Source organism: Ictidomys tridecemlineatus, chromosome 7 (genome assembly GCF_052094955.1).
Source record: "Ictidomys tridecemlineatus isolate mIctTri1 chromosome 7, mIctTri1.hap1, whole genome shotgun sequence".
Classification (NCBI taxonomy): Eukaryota; Metazoa; Chordata; class Mammalia; order Rodentia; family Sciuridae; genus Ictidomys; species Ictidomys tridecemlineatus.
Genome location: NC_135483.1, coordinates 29,383,580 through 29,395,622, shown reverse-complemented (window position 1 = coordinate 29,395,622; position 12,043 = coordinate 29,383,580). Strand labels below are relative to the sequence as shown.

At 37.2% G+C, this 12,043-nt stretch overlaps 1 protein-coding gene across 5 annotated transcripts in view; it reads right to left on the bottom strand.

Moving 5' to 3' along the window:
* Rspo2 (R-spondin 2) overlaps positions 1–12,043 on the bottom strand; it is a 135,669-nt gene that overhangs the window by 35,049 nt on the left and 88,577 nt on the right. For 4 of the 5 annotated variants that reach the window (XM_078016777.1, XM_078016779.1, XM_040293751.2 and 1 more), the window contains exons 4-5: positions 10,822–10,965; positions 9,153–9,341 (exon numbers count right to left, since the gene is read on the bottom strand). In XM_078016777.1, the coding sequence (XP_077872903.1) occupies positions 9,153–9,341; positions 10,822–10,965 (333 nt within the window). The remainder of the gene's footprint in view (positions 1–9,152; positions 9,342–10,821; positions 10,966–12,043) is intronic. The other variant, XM_078016778.1, reaches the window with a different exon arrangement.

The window sequence follows — 12,043 nt, the reverse complement described above, 5'->3', positions numbered from 1 at the left end:
TTTTCATCCTTGATTTGAAATATTTGGGTACTTTAAATTTTCAGAGTACCCCAAGCTGGCTGGTAAGGGAAAGCCATTAGAAAGTGAACATGACAAAATAGAAAATAGGGAATAATAAAGCCAAGGACTTTGGTAAAAGGCAAATGGAAGTAGTAGTTAGAAACAAATATAGTTCACTTAGGGTAAAAGCAAACTGCCTAGATTTTAAGAAAAAAAAAAAAGAAGAAAGGAAAAATTGTACAAACACAAACTAGCGAATGGCCTGATTTAAAAAGTTGGCAGAAAGAAAGAGGGGTCACAGAGGACTGTAAGCCAAGGCAAAAGCCTGCACTCATTAGAAAAGCAAGCATAACAGAAAAATGCGTAAACATCAGAACCCTGAAGTATTCTCTGGTAGTTCTCCCATTGAAATCAGCCTCTGCTTATTCTGGGCCTGAAATGTGGGGTGGACATCTTATCCTCTTCCTGACACCTTACCAACACAGCTTCAGTCATTTGATCCTCAGCTTTCCATGCCTCCATACTAAGAAGTCAGCCTCCTGCTAGTGTACAAGGTCAAATCTAAAATCCTCATCGTCTCCATGGATATACTTTATGGCCATACTGCAGCTTGTACTTTATGCTGAGCGCTTCTGCGATGGCCATTCATAGATGCAGAGTTCAGCCAGTGTCCCCTTCCTTGGGGGCATGAAGCATGTTTTGCTGTCTACGTTCTTCCTCACCATGTTCCATCTTAATTGGTTTCCATTTTTAAACAGTTTTCAAGCACACCCCCCATCCTCATATAACTTAAGTTTCGCTCTTCAGGAAATATTCCCTGGCCCCAATAGTGTAGGGAAAAAAGGTTTGACCTTTTAGCTATCAGGGCCCATAACAGTATTTTCTTAAAAATTCAACTTCACTTCTGTTATTTTATAACGTGAATTTTCTTCCTCTTGGATTATAAATCCTTTTGTTTGTACCACTCCCTCTACCCAACTTGCCCATGTTTTTAGAATATAGGAAGTAAAGCGTGTTTACATAATTGATTTGATGAATCTACAGACATAGCAGTAGAAAATCATGGTGTGTTTGGAATGCCAGCTCCAAAACTGGATTATCTAGGTTCAAAAGAGAAATGAGAAGGCACTTTGTAGCATATTTTAATAAAGTCAGTTTGACTCAGTAAGCATTTACTCAAAACCCACATGGTTCCCTCATAACAAATAATTTTGATAAAGATTAAGATGATCCAAGTCCAGCCTTGGAGAAGAAACAAAAATCACAGAAGTTTATTTGAAATACTAGTACAGGGCTTAAGATAATCACCAGAAATAACTCTGCATCTAAATATGTAACTCCTCATATAACTTAAGAAAATCTTACTGTCTAGAAACGACACCATATTTACTGACAAATTTGGAAGGTAGATGCCCCACAAAGACAACAAACCTACAAGTCTTCTAGATACCAAGAAGTTCCAAATGTATTCAACAGTCATTAAAAACCTACAGGATAATTCCAATCAAACAGAATTGAAAAGTCAAAAAGTCCCAATTCCACATCATTCCGGCCTCATTTCAAGTCAGTTTCCAATTATATTCCTTCAACTTTCATTGAAGGAAAAAGTACCAAACTGTCTTCTGCATTCTGGACACATAGATATGACATAGACACTATTGAGGACATGGTCCTCTATACTTCTATTGCCCTGCATGTGATCCTCCATTTGAGAAAATCTGTTTAATACTATTTCTCAGAGAAAATATTTTAGTTCTATAGGGAGCTATGGGACTAGAATATTTTCTGTTAAGAATCATCATTAATTTCTCAAAGTTTTATGAGGCAATTCCTACTTTAACACAAACACACACATACACACACCGTGTCTGAAATTAGAATGAGCATACATGTATGCATGTGTACACATGTATATTATGCATTTTTATACTCATAACTTTCTCTGAAAATTGGTATTAAATATTGTATTTATAACTAATCATTTTTTGAGCTATGAAATAAAGAACAACATCTATTTTTCCCTTTATGTAGTAGCAAACACAAAGTTGAATTTCTGGTTCAATTATTTCAACCGATATATATTCATTTGACCTATTTATCAGCCCTGAGCTCTTACTAGTTCTGTTCTTTAAGTTTTTTTTTTTTTGTTTTACCATGTTATCATTTGTCTTGTATTACTATTACTAAATCCTTTGAGTAATGAGTAGGATATAAGGGGCATAACACCAATTATTGAATGTCTCTTAACTAGACAAGTTCAAATTTTCACTGCCAGTTTCCAAAGTCCTCAAATAAAAGGAAATAAATTTAATGCAAAAAAATCATTAGGCCCTAGTTTCACAAATAGGTCAGTTGTATAGTAAAAATTATTGCCTCTCCATGTTCAGGTTAAGGGAAGAAATCTTTGCCAAATCTGTTACATAAAATAATTTTATCATCTTAACCACTTCTGTATGATGACAACATGAATCATGCTGGGATTTTAGTAAAGCTTTGTCATTCTTTCCATTGAAATGTTCTCTTTCCGCCTCCTGGTCCTGGAGGAAATCCACAAGTACAGCTCTGGGTCAGTCCAGTAGCTGGAGACATTATTACAGGAAATCCAAAGGAGAACCGCCTGCTCCCTTTCATCAACACCATCTCCAGATCCCAGAGAGGTGTCCGATGAGGAGAAAAAGTTGTTCTGAGAAACCATCAGGGGATTTGTACTTAAGGTTTTCTTATCTTCAGGGGGGCGGGGGGGGGGGCGGGGGGGAGTTTCCCACCAGGGGCAGGGGTGTGGAATCTACAGCAGACACCATGTGAGTCCTATTAAAGTTGTTTTTGTTTTAGAGTGTTGTAAAAGTTGTTTTACATATTTTACATTAAGATCAGAGTAGCTTACTGCTGAGTAAAATTCATAAAAGGCAGGCCCTTTTGAAATTTCCCTGTCTTTGTCTTATTACCCATAGGACTGGGGGCCTTCAGTGGCATATGTCGTTGAGAAATTCTTTTTACAAGTACCCATAAAAGAGACTAGGACATGCTGCCCTAGACTATAATTAAATGGGGCTGGTAGAGATCCCAGATGGGAAGCTTAGGGAATGGCACAAAGGTGTAGCTTCTTTCACTTGCTCACTCACTCCCTATCCCCTCTGGCAAGCAAAGCTGGCACAAGGACAGGCTCAAAATGAAACTGGGAAAAAGAAATTGTCTAGCGTCCACCCCCGCAGCCTCCACATTGTGAGTGCGTCACACTTTCTGATTTCTACAATGACATCTGTGTCTGTGCGCAAGACTAAAACTCACTTATGCCTTGTCTGGACTTCACGATCTCCATGCAGACCACCAACACCCCCTTCTCAGCTCCCCCATTTCTTCAGCCCCTATCCTCTGCAAGAATTAGTAAATCTGAAAGAAATCGTTGCTTCAAAACAATAGCAACAACAAACACACCATCAACAGGAGCCCATGGTTATTCTCTGCCTGTTTTTCAGGAACAAATAAAACTTTCTAAAATTAAAAAAAGGAGTTTGGGGAAGAGATTAGGAGCCAGAAAGGATACTTTCCAAAACACCATTAACACCTCGGAAGCAGAAATTCCAGACTGAGGGAAATGTTTGGAGACAGGTAGATCTTTGTTAAACATCAATTTGATATAACCAAAGTGGCTACTGTGGCTAACTCTCCCATTTTATCATGGCTAAATAAATAAATAAACAGCCTCCACATATCCAGAATACCTGGAAAATACTAGAGATTACTAAATTGAGAATGACTAACACAAATCACTGATTTCTCAAAAAATAAATAAATAAAAAATACAATGAAGTATTTGGCAGAACACACAGAAGGGCAGCAGGAGTTCCATTTCTGATGCTCACTTTGTCATATAAAAATTATGATATTATTGGCTTTCTTGACAAATCAAAAAGTTTCAAAAGAAAAGAGGTTCTCTCTTATCCTCTCTCTTCCCAACCACCCTCGAGGCTGGCATGTATAAAGCAGACCACATAAATTGCAACTCAAATGTAAACAAAATGTAGAGAAATAAAGAACACATGTCTAAAGCATATTTTCTTGACCCTATCCCATTGAAAATGTGCTTATTTCCTGCTCTTGGTTTAATCCATCACAATCTACAACCATCTTTGGTTATATTATCTAATACCTAGTCCACATGTTGCTGTCAGTTTATATATAAAAAACATAGATTAGAGAGGTCTTATTACTGTTGCCTTTTAAAAAGTAGATATTTCCAGAGATTAAGGTTCTGAGTTGCTAAATAATATTTTCTTTCGTTTCCTACCAAGTTAAGAGGCACTTTCATAAAAAAATCATATATATATGTATATATATGATAGATAATGATCAGATAATATTTCATAAGAGGAATGTGTTATTTTCAAATTGAAATAGTATACAGTAGTAGGCTTCATATTTAATATTTTTTGCACATTACAAGAAAATGTAGAGAATTGCATGATATGATTGATCACTAATAACTGGAGCATGTGAGTTGAGGTAGTCAGAGTATAAAAAAGCAAAAAGGTATGGAGTATATGTCAGAGCATCACCTACCTAAGAGGTTGACTTCAGAAATGCGTCAGAAAAAAAAAATCCATCTTGGGCACAGAGCCACCAGATGTGGAGGTGGGGGTCAGGTCACCCAGGACTTCTGTGCCGGCCAAAAGGCAACTGTCAGTGATGAAAGCCTAATGTGGCTGAATACCACACAGCCTTATCTAGAGGGATGAAAAGAACAATCTCGAAGCCCCATTCTCCCCAAAACTGAAAACCAAAGGCAGTAAAATTAAAGGAGAAGAGGGTCTTAATAGGAGCAGCCCAATCAGAGCAGAATTAGTGACTCAATCCTGGGCACTTACAAAGCCATCTTTAGGGTATGTAGAGCTGGAAGATATAAGGAGGGAGTGGGGATAGCAGGGAAAAGTATTTACAGAGCAAAAATCAAATGGATGGAAGACAGGTACTTTGACATAGGGCAATCATTGCTTTATCTTTGATTTTTATCACAAGGAAGAAGGAAAGGCACAGGGAAACAGCCTTTCTAGGCAGCAAGACATTGGTCCACTCTTGGCTATCCCACTAGTGACTTATTAGGTATCACTGTGGGCCAGTCAGAACCTCCCTGGAGTTGGTTTCCTCCTCTTCTCTAAACATGGTAGAAGAATCAAGGTTATTTACAAAAAAAAATAGTCATTGATTCGATAGCTTAAAAATTTTCTTAGATCTTCAAGAGATCTCCTGTTACAGATCTCTGATCAAACATAACTTCTACCATTTTTCTGAACATTACATAAAACAGTATAGCCCAGCCCACGCACTAGTCTCCTCCTTCCTTGTTCTTCCTCACAGCGCTTATCCCCATATGAAATTGAGAAATATATATGAAATATATGTTCTCATCCATTTACTTCTTATTTCAATCATTCCCTCCAGAGAAAGCCCTGGAGGATTCTTCAAGCAAGCCCATGCCTCAAGCAATGAACAGAACACAGCAATCTCAACAAATCTATGAGGGACTAAATTAATGAAAATAGTTGTCACAGAATGACAAAATAGTGAGGAGTCCCATATAGACAAGAATATTTCAAGATGAAGTCACACAATGTTGGCTAATCCTGTGAAAGAATAGAAGATGACAGACACCTGCAGATGGCATGCTCTCCTGTCCATGAGCATCCACAGCCGGGATGCTGTTCTCTCATTTGTCGTTTATATATATTTTAAAATAGTATGTTTACCTCTTTCTGTTAAGATATTGCCTAATGTACAACGTGGTCCAAACTTGAAATTCCTTCCAAATAAAGCTTTGGGTTATATATGACTAAAGTAAGCCCAATAGGAATCTGTTGTTTGTGAACTCAGGAGGAAGGAGGGAAGTAAAGATGGCTACACCTGCAACAACTATAGCCTTGGTTTTTTAAGGATTCTGTACCTCCTTCTAAACTCATTTTCCAAACTCATTTCCATTCTCTCTCTTTTATTCCATAGTCTTTTATCCTCCTCCCACCCCCGGTCTTCTTCTCCCTTCTTATCTCATTCTCCATACATCTGCTTTATCAGTAGCTAATACAGAGGTCCCATGGAGATTTTAAAAGAATCCTATTTAGTCTTGGAATGTTGGCAACGCAAGTAGCCCTCCCTGAAGGAGGAGGACAAAAGCTACCAGATGCAGAAGGCTCAGTAAATGTAGCAACCAGGAAAGTGGTCAGTGCCTTGGCTGTGAGAAGTGTTCTTGGGCTTCCAGGTCTCTTCCTCCCCCACCGCATGTCAACCACAAAACTTGCCCATAATCTTTTGACAATTAAGCCTAGAATCATTGGATTTTAGGACTAGACTGGGCCTTAAAGATCACCACACCAATCCCCGCAATTTACAAATGAGGAAATGGAGGCCAAGGGAGGTTAAGTGACTTGCCAGGGTCACAGAAGTAATAAGTTGACAGGATGCAGAGACCCAGATCCCAGAACAGGCCTCTGAAGATGAGTGCTGGGAAAATCCATTTTTTTATATATAAAACCATATAAAAGTGAAGTTTAGGAATGAACAGTGAGTACTTCGATTACAAATCAATGAATTTCTTAAGAAATTCCCAGCTATTCTCCTCCCACCCCCACCTTAAAGCAAATAAGTATGTGACAGTTAAAAAGGGAAAAGGCATAAATAAGTTAGGTCATTACACTTTGTTTTTACTCAGCCATTTATTTTCTCATATTTAGGAGTTTTCAGTGTAACATCTTATACACTTAGTGACTATTCCATTACGCTGACCTCTAACTTCTGCCTTTCAGTAATGGAAAGCAGCTGATTTTAATGTGCCGCCGCTTCAGTGTGAAGGAGGTTAAGGCTGCATGCATTTGAGTGCAATCAGGTTAAGATTGGCTCCAACAGGAGAAAAATCCATACATATGTTGAAAAGATCTGAAAAATGCCTGTATTCCCAACCTGATTACGACTTACATTTTTGCATGGTTTGTCAAAGCAGATCACCAAAATCAAATCAAGATGTATAAAGGGATAAAGTGGTTTTCTTCTCCATTCTTCCATTAATCACCGTGACCTATTGAAGAAAGGGACTTTTTCCTCTCACCTGAGGCAAGGTGGGATACTTCACTGGAAGTTATGCCAATTTTTATCGTCTCATGCTCAAGATCCAAAATTAATTTTCTAGTTTTTATTTTCCACATTTGTAAACAGATAGAAATGGCAGATTGCTCTGCCCTGAAATATCAACAATTAATTCTCTTTCATTTCCCTTTCAATAAAACAAAAACATCCAATACAACTTTGAAAGCCTACTTGAAGCTTTATAAAAATTTTGTCATTAACCTGAAAAATATAGGTACCGAGAGAAATATCTGACCCTTCATGATAGATAAAACTTAGTGAAGCCTAAATACAAATTTAAACAGAGCCCATTACTGAATCACTGGTCAAATAGAGAATACTAGCAAATCATACACAAGCAATCTGGAAGGAATGATTTAAAACTGCCCACAGCGTGAGGCATATTCTGTTAAGACAGTACACTGTTGTTATCATAAAAAATACTAATAGAATAAACATAGTTAACAATCTAGCTGTTATCTGGGAAATTCTCAAACAGGGCTAGGTCAAAATAAAGAGTTTTTGAGGGGACAGGAATATGTTGGCTCTTGTTACACATAAGCATGTTTGTTATAGGAGCATTTTCAGTTTAATTTTTGCTATTAACGTAAACCACAATCGGGGGACCAAGTTGCTGGAAAAGGAATGGGGGGGAGGGGCTAGTTAATATAAACAATATACAACAAAGAAAGTCTTTCTTTCCAATACCTGAATACATCAGGTTTGTTTTTAGGCAGAAGGTTGCAGGTTAAATGCTCTCAGCTATCCAAGAAGTAGCTTATTAGTTTTGTAAGAAAATATTTTCTTATATTTTGACTGAAAAATACCCAGTTTAAGTGAACAAAACCATCCTTGTTAGTGAAAAGCAGAACCAAAAAAAAAAAAAAAAAAACTTTGTTTCAAAGACCCAGTAAGGAAAAGCAAAACTAATTCAAGAGGAAAACTGCTTTCTTAATAGTAGCTTCTGAATCTGGATCTAATAGTTCTCAGAGGGCGACTGGAGTCTTTGCGTCTTTAAAGTTTTGTCTCCCTCCATGGATCATAGACATTCTCTATGAGGCAGCATAATGTGGATATAAACCCATTTTAAGCAGAGATATATGTTCTTTTTCTGGGCTACATTTATAAAGCTGAGAAGCTATGCACCAACAGAAAGAACGAAGGAGAACAAGAGTTTGGATTATTGTGTAGGGCAGTTTTCCAAACACATCTTTCTTTTTCACTTTTCTATTTTGTACACCAGAAAATCCCAATTTCATCTGTGGGCAGTGGAGCATCCGCCAGTGATGCAAGTGATTACTGCTTTGAGAAGCAAAAGACTAGTGCTAAGAACTAACTGCAGCTCAACCTACCGCTTCTGCTTCAGCTGGCACCTCAGCTATGTACTCCTTTAATTTCTAAATGGGTCTGATCCTGTTATTACAGAATAATGACTGCAAATCAGCACAATTACTACCACGAGTTGAATAAACACACACATACCAGTAGCTGTTTTCTACAAATTATTATCAAAACAAAGAGCAATGGCTAATTGTGGTAACATTAAGACAACATTTATTCCTCCCAGTGTTTGGGTAAGTTTATTTTAAGTTGTCATCTTCAACTAGTAATGATGCGGATGATTTTACAGATTCCATAAACCTTTCTAATCTAAACTCTTCTCAACTCAAAGTTGGCTGCTTCCCTCAAAGCAACATCTGCAAAGGCCTGATTTCACAAGAACCGCTTTTATGGTACATTTGCTAAAAAAGAAAAAAGAAAAAAAAACATGCTTTTAGAAATCTCATTTTAGAAAGTGCATTTGTAATGTATTCTTCTAAGTTATTTTTGAGGCATCATGAAAGTGAAAAAAGAATGTGCACTTTATATTCTTCAAAATTTATGGGTTTTTTTCCCCCCTAAATAAGTACAATGTAGAATTGGACCTCCTTTCCAAGGTTATTATCAGATTTCCTTCATGGATAAATAACTTTTATTGGAAGGGAGGGTGATGAGAGAATTCAGAAAGCACAGAGCACACGATAGAGATTATTCAAACCTACCTCCTGGACAGTGCCTCATGGCCATCTTACACCTCCTGGATTCAGCAATGGTTGGACATGGTATTGTGTCTTTTGCTGGCTTTTTAACAATTTGCCGTGTTCTGGTTTCCAGACCCCATTTAAATCCACACGTGCGATTATTTCTGCTACAAGTTCCCCATTCGCTCCAGTGACCAACTTCACATCCTTCTAATAAAGATTAAAAAAAAATACAAACACATAAAAATCTGCGCCATTTGCTCTGTTATCAAATTCATATAACAGTGTTTCTCCATGCCCCCTATTCTCAGAAAACCAAAATTAAAGTCCTATGGCCCACAAAGACCTACACTTGCCTTTAGGAATTAGACTTCTTTGAACCACAGGGTACTTTTATTTACAACAAATGCCACATCATAATTAAAAAGCTGTTTGTCTCTGTTTGTCTTAGCTTATATTTTTTTTTTGCTGGTCAGTTCTAACAACACTGAAATGTATAAGCTCTAAAAGACTCGACAGCCAAACCCTACAGTAGAAGACACTATTTTTATACCATGACAGAAGCCGCAATTTTACAAGTTAATTCTGAATGCCTGACCCCAAATCCAAAAATGTGTTTATTTTGGAAGCACTTGAGGGAAATGATAGGAGGCTTGTTTTGCATTTCTGGTTGTCTCTTTCCACAGGTGTCTGAGGACCTCAGCATTATTTCTGAGTCTCTACATTGTTGCTGTACCTTACCACAGTTTGAAAAGTGAATGAACATAGATATATATTTTTTCCTAGCTATATAACAGCTTTTAGCATCCCCTTTGGTAAGGTATACAGAAGTAGAAAAGCAGACTGCGCCCATGCATTCCCCTGAAAACCTAAGGAGGGACTCTTCATCAACCTGCCCATTAGAGAGCTCCTTCACACTAGTAGATCAGAACTTGGATCCAGAGTCCACACATAAGAATTTATCATTCTGGAACTCAGTAGGCATCACAGCTATTTCTAAGATTTCTCAAAATCACTAAAATTTTTATTTGGAGAATACCCAAGACCATATTTGTAATATGTCTACAGTTAAAGATTTCATAAGCATGTCCACTGAACATCTGTAATGAGTGCAGGTCTTGCTTCTTAAAAGCAAATTCAGCATTCTGAATACGTTGTTTCAGACATTTCCTTATTTTTAGTCTTATTGTTTGCATGTATACATGACTCACACATAAATAAGAACATAAGTATATACAATTCTTCCACTTCACATTTACATATATTCCTTTTCTGAAAGCTTTCAATATGTAATTTTTTTCACAATATTTTTGCAGAAAAAAAATTACAAATCTTCTTTTAAATCTCCTCCTTTTAAGGGAGGGTAAACTTGCTTTTCTTGTAAACATTATTCTCTAATAGTTACAAACAATTTATTAAGAAATGGATGTACTACAGATACAAAATTGTATCAGCACTTAAATAAGTAAACCTAGCAAATATACAACTAGAAAATTTCATAGCATCATATATGTGACTACCAATCATGATGCCTAAATATTTCAGTAAGTCAGCAAAGAAGTAAAATGATTTTCAGTTCTAATGAACAAGAGAACTGATTCATTTTTAGGTTACATATATCCAGCATGCCCGTTTTCAAGAAATAGGTGATAAAAGTTGCAGTTTGAGAGTTACATTAAAAACTACTCACCCACGCATTCCATGGTCTCATCTAATGATGCAAAACCGTCTGGACATTCATCAAAGCAACGTCCTCGATGTAAGTAAAAGCCTACTTTGCACTTGGTACAAAAGTCTTTGCTAAAGCAAGAGTCACAGTTTTCTATTCTGCATCCTAAAAACAATTTTAAAGAGAAAGTATCAGTTAAGGAAATTTATTTATTTTGCAAATAAAATTCACAAACTCACTGATTGGCCCAGTAAAAATTCTAGTGGTCCGAGAAATACATGTTCTACGCATTTGTTTCCTAATGCTATCTCATTCTAAATCATTCTATGTCTTCCAACAGCTTGCCACATTAATTAGCTAAGTCCAAATGCCAGCCCAGGGCCCTAGGCAGCAAGAGGCTCTTTGGGATTGTTTGCAACTCCAAATGGGATTAAAACAAAGGATAAAAAAAAAAAAATACCCACATTCCAAATTACATTGAGGCCTGGATTAAAATCTGTTCTGCCCTTCAAAGGACAATAAGAATACGATAATCAGTATCTTCCGTTTGGAGATAGTTATCAAGTTAGGAATTTTAAATTTGAAAATATTTTTAAATGTTTGGTCTATTACTCAGCATGCTGGACAAAGTATCAGAGGGTGACTTGACAGTGGTACAAGTGGGTAAGCTGGGTCATTGTGTGGAAAACTTATGATGGACCTAAGGCCTTATTCACATTTCCATTGACTCTTCCTGCAGAGTATATATTAGACTCTCCTCTTTGCAAATGAAGAGTCTAACAGAGTATTCTAGTGGCTGAGTTGGTCCTGAAAGCTCCCCAGACCACCTCCCTCCTAAATCCAGTATTTTTCCCCTGGAATTCATTAACTGAAGATTGTTGGGAATAGTCTGTGAAACAGAAGTGCTTTCAGGTCAGATCTAGTTTGAAGACTAGCTCTGTAATGGTGGTTGACCACATGCCTCTTTGAGCTTCTATCACTTCTGTTATAAAACAGAGATGTCACTGACCATCCAAGATTATTGTAAGGATTTGTAATAATATATGTAAATTGATTGGGTCATAATAGGTAGGCTGCAGATAGAAGCAAAGGTCATTAAAAACAGATTTGGGGAACTGGGATACAGCTCAGTTGGTAGAGTGCTTGCCTTGCATGCACAAGGCCCTGGGTTCTAATCCCCAGCACCACAAAACACACACACACACACACACACACACACACACACACACACCAAAAAAAATAT